Source organism: Eptatretus burgeri, chromosome 10, assembly GCF_056783735.1.
Source record: "Eptatretus burgeri isolate ZD-2024b chromosome 10, Ebu_testis_v1, whole genome shotgun sequence".
In the NCBI taxonomy this organism is placed as follows: Eukaryota; Metazoa; Chordata; class Myxini; order Myxiniformes; family Myxinidae; genus Eptatretus; species Eptatretus burgeri.
In genome coordinates, this window is record NC_140970.1 from 100093858 (window position 1) to 100107690 (window position 13833).

At 45.8% G+C, this 13833-nt stretch overlaps 1 protein-coding gene across 1 annotated transcript in view; it reads left to right on the plus strand.

The window, feature by feature from the left end:
- Nucleotides 1–9085, plus strand: part of LOC147019275 (inosine-5'-monophosphate dehydrogenase 1-like) — a 43507-nt gene extending 34422 nt beyond the window's left edge. Inside the window, exons 8-10 of the mRNA XM_085900125.1 lie at nucleotides 2951–3150; nucleotides 8206–8477; nucleotides 9079–9085. Of these exons, the coding sequence (XP_085756251.1) occupies nucleotides 2951–3150; nucleotides 8206–8477; nucleotides 9079–9085 (479 nt within the window). The remainder of the gene's footprint in view (nucleotides 1–2950; nucleotides 3151–8205; nucleotides 8478–9078) is intronic.
- The last annotated feature ends 4748 nt before the right edge of the window (nucleotides 9086–13833 follow it).

Here is a 13833-nt window from a genome sequence, read left to right on the forward strand (position 1 = left end):
CGAAACTGGTGTGGATCCAGTCCACAAAAAAGTTCAGACGTTACCTACACCTTCCTGTTCGCCCTCCAGTACACAGGCAATGCCTGCTTGTTTTTGTTCTTCAGCCCACGCGAGTTCAGGGAACGGTAGAGCATCATGGGCTTTACCATGGTCTCCTTCGGCGTTTGCGCAGAGTAGAAGAGATACCCGGTCCTTTGTGGCCTTGAAGCCGTCTGCTTTGCTCTCACGCTGTGAGAGGAACGTTCTGGTCGGCATCTTTTTTTTCAAAATAAGCCAGTCTCATCAGCGTCAAAAACCTGCTCCAGCAGGTACCCCTTCTCCTCGATGAGGCTTGCGAGTTGTACAATGAATGCCTTCGCAACGTCGTGGTCCACAGAGGCACGCTCTTTTACGATCTTGACGTGTGCATTGTGGGTAACTGCGAAAGGGTGAGTAGTTTGCACATTGTTTGTGGGGGATTTTTCTTGATGATGCTGTATTCGGCAGCTGATAATAGATGTGGTGAGCGATATCATTGTGTAATTAGTCCGTTTGTAGCTACAGTTAAGCCCAAAATTATTCATACCCTTACCAAATTTGGAGTACTATTTTGAATCGTGTTATTTGAGGAATGAGTTTCTTCTGGCTTAAGTTACATAAGAATCTGACAAACAGCTGAAAGAATCACTACAAGAGACATTTCAAGAAATACATTGTTTCAGGGATATTTTATTGATAGAGTTACAAAAAAAAGTCATGTCCAGAATTATTCATACCCTTGCTTCGATCAGTTCAGTCACATTCAGTAATCAATGGGAAAGTCTCTGTTTGTGATTACAACCTCCAAACGGTTTTTTTAACTTGCTCACAAGGTTTTTGCATGTCTCTGCAGGGATTTTGGCCCACTCCTCCTTCGCGAAGGTCTCCAGGTCTTTGAGGTTGGAAGGCTTCCTTGCCATCACTCCGGTCTTGAGCTCCCTCCACAGATTCTCGATTGGGTTGAGGTCCGGACTTTGTCTTGGCCACTCAAGAATGTCTACATCATTATCCCGGAACCATTTCTTGACTGACTTGGCTGTGCGTTTTGGATCGTTGTCCTGCTGATACGTCCAATGCTCCCCGAGGTGAAGTTTCTCTGTGAACTGTTTGATGTTTTCCTCAAGGATCTTGATGTACTGCTCCTTTTTCATGATGCCATCCACTTTGACGAGATTGCCGGGCCCACTGGCTGAGAAACATCCCCAAAGCATTATGCTCCCACCTCCATGCTTGACAGTCGGGACTGTGTTCTCAGGGTTGTATGCTTCACCTTTCTTTCGCCAAACTAAAGCAACATCTCTGTGCCCGAAAAGCTCCATTTTTGTCTCATCTGACCAAAAGCTTGGATCTTTGTCCAGGTGAGCTTTTGCAAAGGCTAGATGAACCTTTCTGTGTCTGGGATGGAGGAGTGGAGTCTTTCTTGGTCGGCGTCCATGGAGACCCCCCTTGTGCAACGTCCGCTGGAGTGTCTCCCTTGATATCTTGGTCCCAGACTCGCCAAGGTTGTTCAGGAGAGCCTTAATAGTGATCCGTGGATTGTTGTTGGCCTCTCGCCATACTTTTCTTGCCAGACGAGGCAACACCTTTGGCTTCCGACCATGTCCTTCAATGTTTTTTACAGTGTGGAACTCCTTGTACTTCCTAATTATGCTTTGTATGGTGGCAACTGGCACTCGGAACTGCTTCGAAATAGCTTTGTAGCCTTTCCTCTCCTTGTGAGCATTCACAATACACAACCGAAGGTCCTCACTGACTTCTTTCTTCTTCGCCATGCTGAGAATGATTGCATCAGCTCCCCTTAATTTATAGTCTAAAAGCAGAGTATTGTTCTATAACATTCCTCACTGTACATTCAATCGACCACATTTGTAATGCATTCAGATTGTATGCACACATCTTCGAATAATTGCACAACATTATAAAGAATCTTAGGAATATCAAAAGCATGTGCATTATCACAAACATTGGCCTCAATTTTGAGACATGGTATGGGGTATGAATAATTTTGGACAGGCATAAAAACAGAAATCTTAACATTTCTATTGTTATGCTAATAATGTTGAGCCAAAATATATGTGGATTTGTACATGCCAACTAAATGTCCTTGGGTGAAGTGAAAGTTCCACCACTCCAGCATGTAGGTATGAGATAAATGCAAAACTCTCAGATTTTTTTCATAGGGTATGAATAATTTTGGGCTTAAGTATAGCTGCTAACTCCATCAAAAGATATGCTGAATGTTTCCATTCCTTAATTCACAGGACATGATGTCTTTCCTCTCTACAGACAGATTATGCTGAGTTTTTTTTTTAATGTTACATCTCAGATAGTGTGAATCACCATCTTGCTACAAACAGCACCAAGATGCGCTGAATGTTTCCATCGTGTAGTGTCCGTATGTGGCGACCTGGTAATTACTGGATACATCAATAGATGCTGTTCGTATTTTAATTCTGTAAGTAACTCACGGGGGGTGGCGATGCGGGGAATGACATGTTACATTGGTGAGACATCCCGCAAAACTGTTTATGCCACGAAGCCTCAATACTGTACCGTATGTTTAAAGTGCACATGATGAGACGTCCCACAAAATTGTTTGTCCCGCGAAACTATTTTTATCTTGCAAAGCTGCAATACACGTTCAGGAAGCAGGTCATGTTCGCGGATCATGGAACATATGTTTTAGAACTGTTATGCTCTCGGGGGGGGGGGGGGACCTCTGCAAAAATTGTGAATATGTGGGGCAATTTCCAACAAATGTAGGAACTTGTTGAATGTAGGAGCATGTCACAAATTATCAACCGTGAATTGGCGGAAACCACGAATGTCGGGGTCCAGGTGTACATAGAAGGAATGGTATGGCATGTTAACGTTTGGATTTATTTGGGTTTTTATTGGTGGCACATTGTGTTCTCCTTTTTGAAACTCCCAGGCAAACTGCCCATTGTGAATGAGGCAGACGAGCTTGTTGCCATAATTGCACGCACCGATCTGAAGAAGAGCCGTGATCATCCACTGGCATCCAAAGATGAGCGGAAACAACTTCTGTGTGGTGCTGCACTCGGAACCCGTCCCGAGGATCGGTGCCGCACTGATCTACTGGTTCAGGCTGGGGCTGACGTCGTCGTCCTGGTAATGACCATAAATCTCCTTTCCTCCTTGTTCTTTAAGGAGGAAAGGTGATTGTGCTTCAGTTTCTTCTTATGAGTTGATGTTTATGTCCCGTTTCTTTTCTCAGTTCCTCTCTCTCTCTTTCTCAAATCTTTGTTTCCATGGTGGTGTTTGGTTTCCGTTTGTGGGGCCTAGTCTATTACTCTTGTTTGTCTGTTTTACTTTTTCTTGAATGAGCAGTGCCGCTGCAAAGCACACGTTATTGATTTCCTTCAAGGGGGATGGTTTTGGTATTTTACCAATTGATCGGTTGGTTCTCCTGATTCACATTTTCATCCGTTTAGAGTTGTGGTCTTTCTCTGAGTGGTGTCAGTCTTATCTCTTCTACTTTGTTGTACAGCTCTTCTTCCAATCTATGTTGCTCTTCATCATCCGAGTCTTCCTCCTCTCCTCCATTTTACCATTTTAATTCCTCTTCCTGATTATCATTCGCCATTACCGTTTTCATCCCCTCCATCTGTATAAGTGTCACCCGGTCCTTGTTAGTCGGTCGGTTCTGCTGCCTCTCCCAGGGTGGGTCCGTCTCCACTCCACTTGCCACACCTCAGCTCATCTCCACTAAGTCCCCGGTGTCATGCTACTCTCCAAACCCCGGCTTTGCCGCATAGCCCCTCCTCGCGCCATTGCAATCACGTCCCCACCATCCCTGTGTTCACACCTGGCGAGCCCTCTGCTCCCATCATATTTCTATCTGCTGCTTTACCTTGTAGCACTAACTGTTATTTCTTTAGTTTTACTTTTAATCAGGAATTTACGTTGTTGATGCTGCTTTTTCAAATTTGCGATATGGCACTGTCTATTCTGGTGACCAATTCTGTCTTCTTTAACTGTTCCATGAATCTTGCCCTCCCTGCCATACATCCCCCCTGCTCATGGATTGAATACACTTTGCAGAAGAGGATTATCTCTTTCTCCTCTCCCTCCACTATGCTCCAACTTTCATTCTTTCGTTTTGTCTTGTGGAGCTTTGTTTGGTTTTACGGAGACAGGTAGCACCTCTTCATACTCTCAACTCGGTGCAGGTCCCTGACTCTCTGTGAGATGGTTTTTTTTCTCACAAGAGGAGGTGTGCAGACTTTATTCCTTACAGCACGCATTCCGGCTGCACAGACTCAGAACTCCACCTGAATGGGATCTGTGTCCCATTATTCAGCATTTCCTTTTCTTCTATTCTAAACACAAGCTTCGTTTTCATCTTTCCCCACCATCCCCCGACACCTCAATATTGATCTGTTACCTCGGGTGGGTGTTTCTGTTGCTGTTGCAGTTGCGGAGGGCCTGAGTGCATGGTTGTTATCAAAAAGTAAAATGGGTTCTGTTTTGGTGCATTTCGACATTGCAGAGTAACTCTTTGTTCTACTTATTTGCCCAAATGTATAATGCTGGAGGTTTTCGATTCAATTTCTGACCTTTGCTTTGATTTTTTTTTTTTTACCCCATCGGGATTTGCCAAGGTATTGTCACGTCTTAAGTATCTGTAAAGACGGAATTACTCAGAGACGGGGCCTTTCATCCCGAGGGATGGTCCAAGCAATCTTTTAAGGCACTGTGTTCAATTTTACTTCACTTTTGCCATTCCCCAGGATCGTCCAAATGAGCGGAAACGACGGCAAACCCACACGGAAAGCAGATGGCTGAAACACGCTACCTTTTAAAGGATTAATTTTAATAATGAAAAGTACAAGGAACTGGGTCAACAAGGCAATAATAATAAACGGAACAAACCAAGTGAGTCAAGAGACACAAAAAGGGGAATGGGAATGCGCAAACATAGTTTTTACAATGGAGAAATGAAAGGTCAAATAGCACCCACTAGGCGCCAAGCGTTCACACTTTCACAAACAACAATAATGCAGGCGGGACTTCCCTTTTCTCTACGATGCTCTGGGTGTACGCAAGATCTGATTGTGTCCGCTTTAGAGACCAGGAGGGAGACTAGAAGGAGTAATGATTCAGGGATGGTGAGTGGTAAGGTAAAGCCTTCCACGAGGCCACATGGTCCCCTTTTTCCTCCTTGCACGCGAGGCTTTGGTCTCGCCCTCCTTTCCTGGTGGTTTGTCTCCACTCCCCTGCAGGACGTTCTCTCCTTGTCAATTCCTGGGTGGAGTCTCTCTCTTGAGTCCCGACCACGGGGTTGGCCCCAATAAAAATATATGTACATTTATTTTTTCCTCCTCGGCTCTACAGCCCACTGCGCCACCATCGCTGGCACGCACTGGCCAGAGAGATCGTAATTGGCCTTTGGCACGTACATCACACGTGTGCCTCTGTGATGGGAAGTCCACACGCATCCCCATCTACAAGAAGAGGTTTTTACGCATACATAATTAACCTCTACCCTGTCTATAAAGTGCATACACCGCCGCCTTCGTGTCACATTTTACAAACAACCATGTAACGGCGATCTTTGACAGATCGCTGTTTGTTACATGTCAATCTGACCTACTCAAAACCACACATACTACCGCTTACCACAGTCTAGCGATGGATCCCTCACTTCCCCCCTCTTTCCACGTAACAGTATATTCTGCCCCTGTTTTTTTAGCATCTGTGCATGTCTTAAATGGAGCCTTGCAGCTCTAACCACATTGACACAATCAAATTAAACACTAACAGCTTGATTACATCATCGGTCATGTGGTTCGGCAGCCAGATTTGTTTTTTAACATAAAAATCTTCTCCAAAATGGCTGAACAGATCGAGATGTAACTTTACAGGTATGATCGTCTATGCATGAGGAACAAAAAGCTCTCCACCTGTGATGTCGTAGGTCACATGGTTTTGCAGCTATCATTTTTTGAAGAATAAACCTTTTAAAAATCTTCTGCTTCCGAACAGCTTGACAAATCGAGGGGAAATTCACCGACACGTTCCCCAAGTCTTGGGGGATACCAGGATGTTCGTGAATAATTAATGGGTCACATGGTCTGGCAGTTATATTAGACTGAACGAAAATCTTTAAAAAGTGCTTCTCTTTAACTGCTTCATCAATCAACGTGAAACTTCACAATCATCTCGTAGTCATGGGGGATATTTTTTTTAATTTTAAACCTGATCGGACGTATGTTCTGGCAGCCAGAATTATTTGATATTTTTGAATCTGGGTTCAGGGTTTCATATCAAACTTGGTACAAGTATGTATAATGATGTAATAATGTGGGCGGAGGCATAACTGGCGACGTCAGAGTGCCGTTCTGGTCTTCCTGAATCTCATTGCAAAATTGAGCGATTGCCATCATAAAGCACACGAGCAAAGCTGGTTCATCTGTTTTTGTATAAACAATTACTCTCTCAAGCTTAGTGGCGTCATGCACAGCATCTCCAGTGTCGTAAGAATGTAACAAAACTGGACATCTGCTTTCTAGGAAAAAGCACTTTAGTAGGATAATTACCCCCTGCACACATCGTGACAAATTGGGTTAGGCAATTGGTTCATGTCCGTCTGCCTGTCTGTCTTATTAGTTTATGATCACCAGTTTAAGACAAAGGACCAACTTATTTAAATCGATTGTTGTATTTTGAACATGAATGAGAAGAGAAGTTTACCGTTTCACCATATTTTGGCCCTGAATTTGTACCAATCGCACATGTGCAGAGAGGAGTGAGATATTTTTATTCTGTCTGCCTGTCTGGCAGTAACACAAAATTGAAAATCATTCCAAACAGGAAACTTACTGTTTTTAAGGACGTCGTAAAACACACAACCAACAGGCATGAAGAACTAATGTGACGTGTTAAAGAGAGTGGTGCCACACACACTGTGTGAAACGGGTGTAAAACCCAGAATTTATTTATTGATATGATTTTAAATTTCATTATACTGTATACTTGAAGACTGAGGAACACAAATCGCCTTCAAATACTTCCAAAACCATGCCATTCTGTCGGACCTGTGTATTCGCGGTTGATAAAATGTGACCTGCTTCTACATCCGTGGTCCTGTGCTTCGCGGTTTTTATTTTTTTTTATTTTTTATTTTTACGGGATCCCCCCTTGTCAATCACGAACTGCCGGGAACCTATCCCCCTTTTCCCCATTGAAAGAATGCCCTAGCATTCACGGAATCGTTATTCGTGGCTTTTTCTCAGAACGTATCCCCCGCGAATAGCGGGGTCCGACAGTATATCAATGTGGCATGTGAGTAGGTCGGGCAGGAGATGCTGCCAATCGACGCTACGTTCTATGGTGATCAATGAAGCCTCAATCTCCTAAAATGTGACTCAATGACACGTTATTGGTGTACAAGGGAGGTATGTTATGTAAGACTGCTTCAGTAGCGCTAAACTTCCGGGGTTTTTGTTTTTTTTGAAGATCTTTAAAATCATTATTTTATTTAAATTGATCTATTATACAGTACTTGAACACTTTGTGGTGTTGTCCTGGGGTGTGTTCAATTACCAAGCAGCTCGCTTACGCTTTTCAAGCCAGCCGGTCCTTAGCAAAGGTTTTGAAAGGTGTGCATGCTTGAGTGCTTAAGCCACTCGGTGAGCGCTCTACAAGAAAAGTGGAAACTAAACCCATCTCTCGGCCCTGGTGTTCGCTTCACGGTTAAGGTGGCTGGCTTAAGATCCAAGGGTCTTGTGTTTGAGCCCCTGTCTCGCCGTTGAAATAGCACCACGTGGGTTGACAGCCTATCATCCTTCCATGGTCAGCAAAATGAGTACCGACCTACTGGAAACGTGGTACACTGCATCAGCAGCAATTATGCGACTCGCAGCCATAGGCTGCAAACAAAATAATAATACTGCACGTGGTATCGTGTTCTATGAACTCTTTAATTAATACATTTGTTCTGATTATATAAAACCTACAACTGATGCTTTAGCACTCATTCACCACCAGGTCACTTTCACACTCGGAGCACTCATTATGGGAGAAGGATGGCTTTGCTCGATGCAATTTACGTGATTTATCCATGAGTACCATCAGGTAATTTGCAGCAATTATACTTTGAAGCTTGCAATGAAGAAAATTACCTAACTGTACACTCACACATTCTCTGTTTCTGATGTGCAGGATTCATCCCAAGGAAACTCCATTTACCAGATAGAAATGATTCGTTATATCAAGCAGAAGTACCCAGAGCTGCAAGTGGTTGGTGGAAATGGTAATCCTCAGCTCTATCCCTTAGCTCTTTGTTATATATGTGTGTGTGTGTGTGTGTGTGTGTGTGTGTGTGTGTGTGTGTGTGTGTGTGTGTGTGTGTGTGTGTGTGTGTGTGTGTGTGTGTGTGTGTGTGTGTGTGTGTGTGTGTGTGTGTGTGTGTGTGTGTGTGTGTGTGTGTATATGTATATATATATATATATATATATATATATATATATATATATATATATATATATATATATATATGTATGTATGTATATGTATATGTATATGTATATGTATATATATATATATATATATATATATATATGTATATGTATATGTGTATATGTATATGTATATATATATATATGTATATATATATATATATATATATATATATATATATATATATATATATATATATATATATACAAATAAACACGACATAATAGTGACTGAAGCTTTTCGTGCTGCACTCTTCAGGGTAAAAACCGCAGCAAGTGAAGGCATGTGCTTTATACGCAGGTATCAATAAGGTAGACGCTGATTGGTTCAACCGTAATGACCTCACGGTTAATCCGAATGCCCATTGGTCGGCTCATCATCTTCACCTCGAGCTCCCATTGGATGGAGCAGAGTTTGTCGATGATTAATGTTTGCAATGATTGTGTATATATCTCTTAACTATATGTTCAGGATAACCATTGTCACCGAGTATATTCATGATTTTGTCAATTCTAGCAGGAAGATTACAAGGTGAACAAATCCTCTGTTTCCCCCATCGTATTGTGACGTCCACAGGACTTGAACAGTCCCGCCAACGTAGAATGAGCCGAAACGATGGAGGCGGTTTATTTATTTATAACCCAAACATGGCGGTTCTAATCGCTCTACCGCAAACGGGACGAGGAAGGTGGCACGAGTCACTTTTCACTGAGTTGATGATGTTTATTTGTTTTTTTTATTATTAACCAGAAATAACAAGACTCGGCAAGAAGAGGGATCCGGGGCGATTCGACGGGATGGTGTGGGATCGGGCGTGGGGAAAACACAGACAATTCCAATGAATATACAGATCTCAAACCCTCTAAGGCGCCAAGTACACACACACACACACACACACACACACACACACACACACACACACACACACACACACACACACACACACACACACACACACACACACACACACACACACACACACACACACACACACACACACACACACACACAAAACGTAGCTATTTCTGGTGGTCAGGCTGGACCGTGATGTGGACGCAACTGTCCCTGGATTGGCGTCGGACGAGCTGGCCTTGCTCTCGTCAGGAGGGCAGGATAAACCGTGGTGCTGTCGACCTCCTGGTCTTGGCCCAAGTCCGCTCACAGCCGCCAGGGAACCAGTTCTGGCGCCAAATTGCGAGCAGGAGAGGGAGGCAGGTCCGCCCGCCGTTCGACCCCGTACTTCGAGTCAGCAGAACCCCAGAGCCAACCAAGGTGAGGCACGAGGCTCAGCAAGGCTCCAAGACACGATGAAGAACACAATCGAATCAGCACAACAACAAGTACGCTTCCCGCGCAACAGCCTCCACACCAAAAAAACACGATCTTTTTGTCCCGATCTTCTTCCTCTTCCTTTTCGACCCCGAATAGAACCTTTTATCCTCCTGTCCTCGTCACTTCCAATCGAGCCGTTTATTGGCCCACCGCCGTCACCTTCTGCCAATCGTGATCACGGGGCGGAGCCATCCGCTGCACTGTCCTGTGACGTCACGGCCAGCCTCCAGGGACTACTAAAAGGGGTTTACGCAGACACACTTACCCTATCCCGTGTCCCTATCTAATTATGTGACAATTATCATTTCCCCCTTGAAGAAATGAACATTTACTAGACAACTTGTCACCACTGAATTGCTACTTATTACATCGAGATCCTGGTAAACTCGAACAGCATGGCATACCTAATTAAACATCCTAATTACGCTTTGAATGCATACCCCCCCCCCCTCAAACGTAACACTGCCCCCTCCTCTGGTACCGCAGCTCCTGCAAGGTATATCACAGGCGCTACCGTACCAGCCTTAACACTTACTGACTCGCACCTAATTAACCTAACGAAATAAAGTAGGAGGGGCAATGGGCAGCGAGTCGCAGCTAACTTACCTATCCTGCTTAATGTACTACCCCCTTGTGGCCTTATCCTCGCCTAAACAATCATTCGTTTTTGTTTTTTTTTATTTTATCACATGAGAGCACTGAGCGAAGTTGCACTCCATCCTCTGGATCATCGCTCTTGCCCAGCACTCTTCCAGTGATCTGGGGAGGGGAAACAAAAGGTTCCACAAAAACACAACACATACTTTACATTCCTACTCTAAGCCTTAACGACACTATTCACAGAATATTTACACTTGACTGCCTCCCCCAGTGGATGCTAATAGACCCAGCGTTACCTGGGGAGCCAATTTTCAAAATTGCTTGCCCCAAAATTATGCGGACATCATGCCCTTGCTGCACAAGTCAAGTTGTGCGGGATCGAGTGGGACTCGTACATCTTCACAACACTCACACCATGGTCATCATCACATTTCTAGGTCATGGTCCTCATTTTAATCATGCAGGCTGAATCCCGTCGTGGCCGTGGGGTGGGTTACCACAAGATGATGGGGGCATCTCAGGTGCAACCATGCCCACAGGTAAGCTTTAGTCCAACCCGGACGTTTCTCCACCCCGCTCCCTTTGATTCCCTCCCCCCCTGGTAGCCATCAGCTCTAATCCCGTACAACACTCTGGAAGGGGTCTCACTGGCTCCTCTGGCCTTCCTGGGTCGCCAAGGTCCTACCCGCCTTGGTCGCCCAACCAGACCCTCTCCCAGTTGCCTCCAGACACTGTCACCATTAGCCACCAGGTGGTGAATCTCCTTTAAAGGGGTCGCAATTCACGCTCACCGTGAGCTTCAGCAATCCCTGCGGACAAGCACATCATCCCCACCCACAAAACCCACATGACTCCCCCACCCCATCGGCCTTACATGTGACACCTGCATTTCTAACACTTCGCCGACCATGACCTTCCCTGTTACCACACCATGTCCAATAAAAAATCAATGTGTGCACCATACATTTCACTTCTTAACTTAAAACAACTCACACAGCACTTCTCACCCGATCCACGCACCAGCCATTGGACAGCCACTTGTGCCCGCTTTGTTACCAATTACCCATTGTCCCGATTGTCACTAAAACCCAGCAGAACTTACAAACCCATGCCAATTTTCCCACAATTCATATATATTTTTTTTTTAACCAAAGGAGGGCACTTCGCCACAATCTCAGCAGCTGAGCATGGCCGTATATGCTCAGCCCAATCTAGTCTCCCCGACCCCCGACAGTGATCTCCGGACCCGACCTATGAAAGGGCATCTCGGATAGACCTGGCGGTTCAGCAGGAGGATTCACCCTCTCAGAGTCGAAAAGTCTATTGGAGGGTCCCTCCATCACCGGGTACCGGCAATATCGTTGCATGTGTCCTCTTCGCCCGCACCGGAAACAACTCCCCATAAAAGGCCCCCGTGAGTATCGGTGAAACGTCTCTTCCGGTTCCGGACCCCCTCGGCCATAATCAAATTGCTCTATTGGCTGGGCTGGACCCCGCCGCTTTGGCACAGCAACTACCGAATTACCCCTTATCAAACTTGACAGTTTCTGGCAAATTTCCTGAAACATTTGGGTAATGCTAATTTCTCCCAGCCCCCCTCCCTGATCCTGGATCTCCGCTTGTCGGATCGTCACCGATGGCCTCTCTGGAACCCGACCCGGCCGATTCCACGAGGCCAGCCTGGCTGCGCACTCAGCCGCTCGGTGAACGGTGGGTGGATCCTGTAGCTCCACTAGCGCTCGGACCTCAGGGTCAGGAAGAGCAGCTAAAAATTTCTCTAGTACCAGTCTGTCCCATGCCTCCACTGTTAGGTCCCGATACGCGATCCTGACTGATTGGTAAATGTCCTGTGCCAGCTCCTGCACTGTCTCACCCAGCTTTAATCTGCGGTGCTGGAGCTGGGCCCGCACCAGATCACAGTTTGCCGCGAACCCAAACCGACGGCTCAACGCCTCGCAAATGTGGGAGCTGGTCAACATCCCCTCCGCGATCACGTTTAACACCTCTGCGGCTGGTCCCCGCAACGTTGCCACCAAATTCCCTGTACGTTCCCGCTCATTCCACCCGTTTAGTCGGGAAATGCACTCTAATTGCGTCAGAAAAGCTTCACCGCTCCCTGACCCGTCGAAATTTACCAGGGGGATCACTTTTACGGTGGCCCGCTTCTCAGTTTCTCCCTTGTCCGAATCCAGCCCAGGGATCAAACACCCTTGTGGCTGCGTATCCAATTTCGGAGCCCACTGTGGCCAAAGATGTTTTGTGGTGAGGGTCTCATGGGTCAATTTTGCCTCCTGTTCCAAACGTTGAATGGACCGATTCACCTCTTCCCGCAGGATCTTCTGGGCCCGCACAACCTCCTCCAAGGCTCCGTCACGAGTTTGTAGCTGCTCCTCAACCAACCCGGACACTCTACTTACAAAAGATTGCTCTACCAGGCCTTTATCCAAGTCTTCAACTTGGCTCATCATTTTATCTTGTTCGTCCAAACGAGCCTCCAATCCTTTTACCTCCTCCGCCAAATTCATCCCTTGCTTCCTCAGCTCTCCCCACTCTTCAACTTGCAGCTGCATACGAGCATCCACACAGGCACGATGACGTTCCAGGCTTTCATCCACTTTATCAACCCGAATGTTCGTTGCATCACTTTTATCTACCAATTTTTTTCGTATATTTTCCCCCTCCAATGTAATTTCTACCTTTGTTTCCTCCAATCTATCCTCGAATTTACTTTGTATTTCCCCCAATTGAACATCCACACACTCCTGCATCTCAGTTTTCATTTTCTCCATCTTTTCCCCCAATTCATCCCTCATTAAATCAATCCGTGCACCCAACTGTACCCCCATTACCCCCAATTGATCTGTCATTTCTGCCCCCTGTGCCGTCATTTCTGCCCACTGTGCCGTCATGTCTGCCCTCTGTGTCACGAATTGATTTTCCATTTGTGCCGTCATTTCTGCCATTTGTGCCCCCTGTGCCATCATGTCTGCCCTCTGTGTCACGAATTGATTTTCCATTTGTGCCGTCATTTCTGCCATTTGTGCCCCCTGTGCCGTCATTTTTGCCCCCTGTGCTGTAATTGCAACTGTAATTGCATATATTGTTGGGGGTCAGTGACGAGAACGACCACTAGATGGGGGAGGTTACGTCGTCTCTCACCAACCTCCCGAAATTGTAGGCCGTCGCTTAATCAACCGTAGAACGCCAATATCTCGACCGTGTGGCGTACGGTTATTTTATCGAGATCCAATGTACCTAAGTAGCCACGCGGTCTCGGCTACCGAGGATCCACGCCCTCGGAACGCCTGGCCGAACCGGATTCACTCTACCGGCGGCGGTAAAATTACACCTGTCTACCACTCTGCCACCTACCTTTCCGGCTTGGATGCAGTCGAGCGG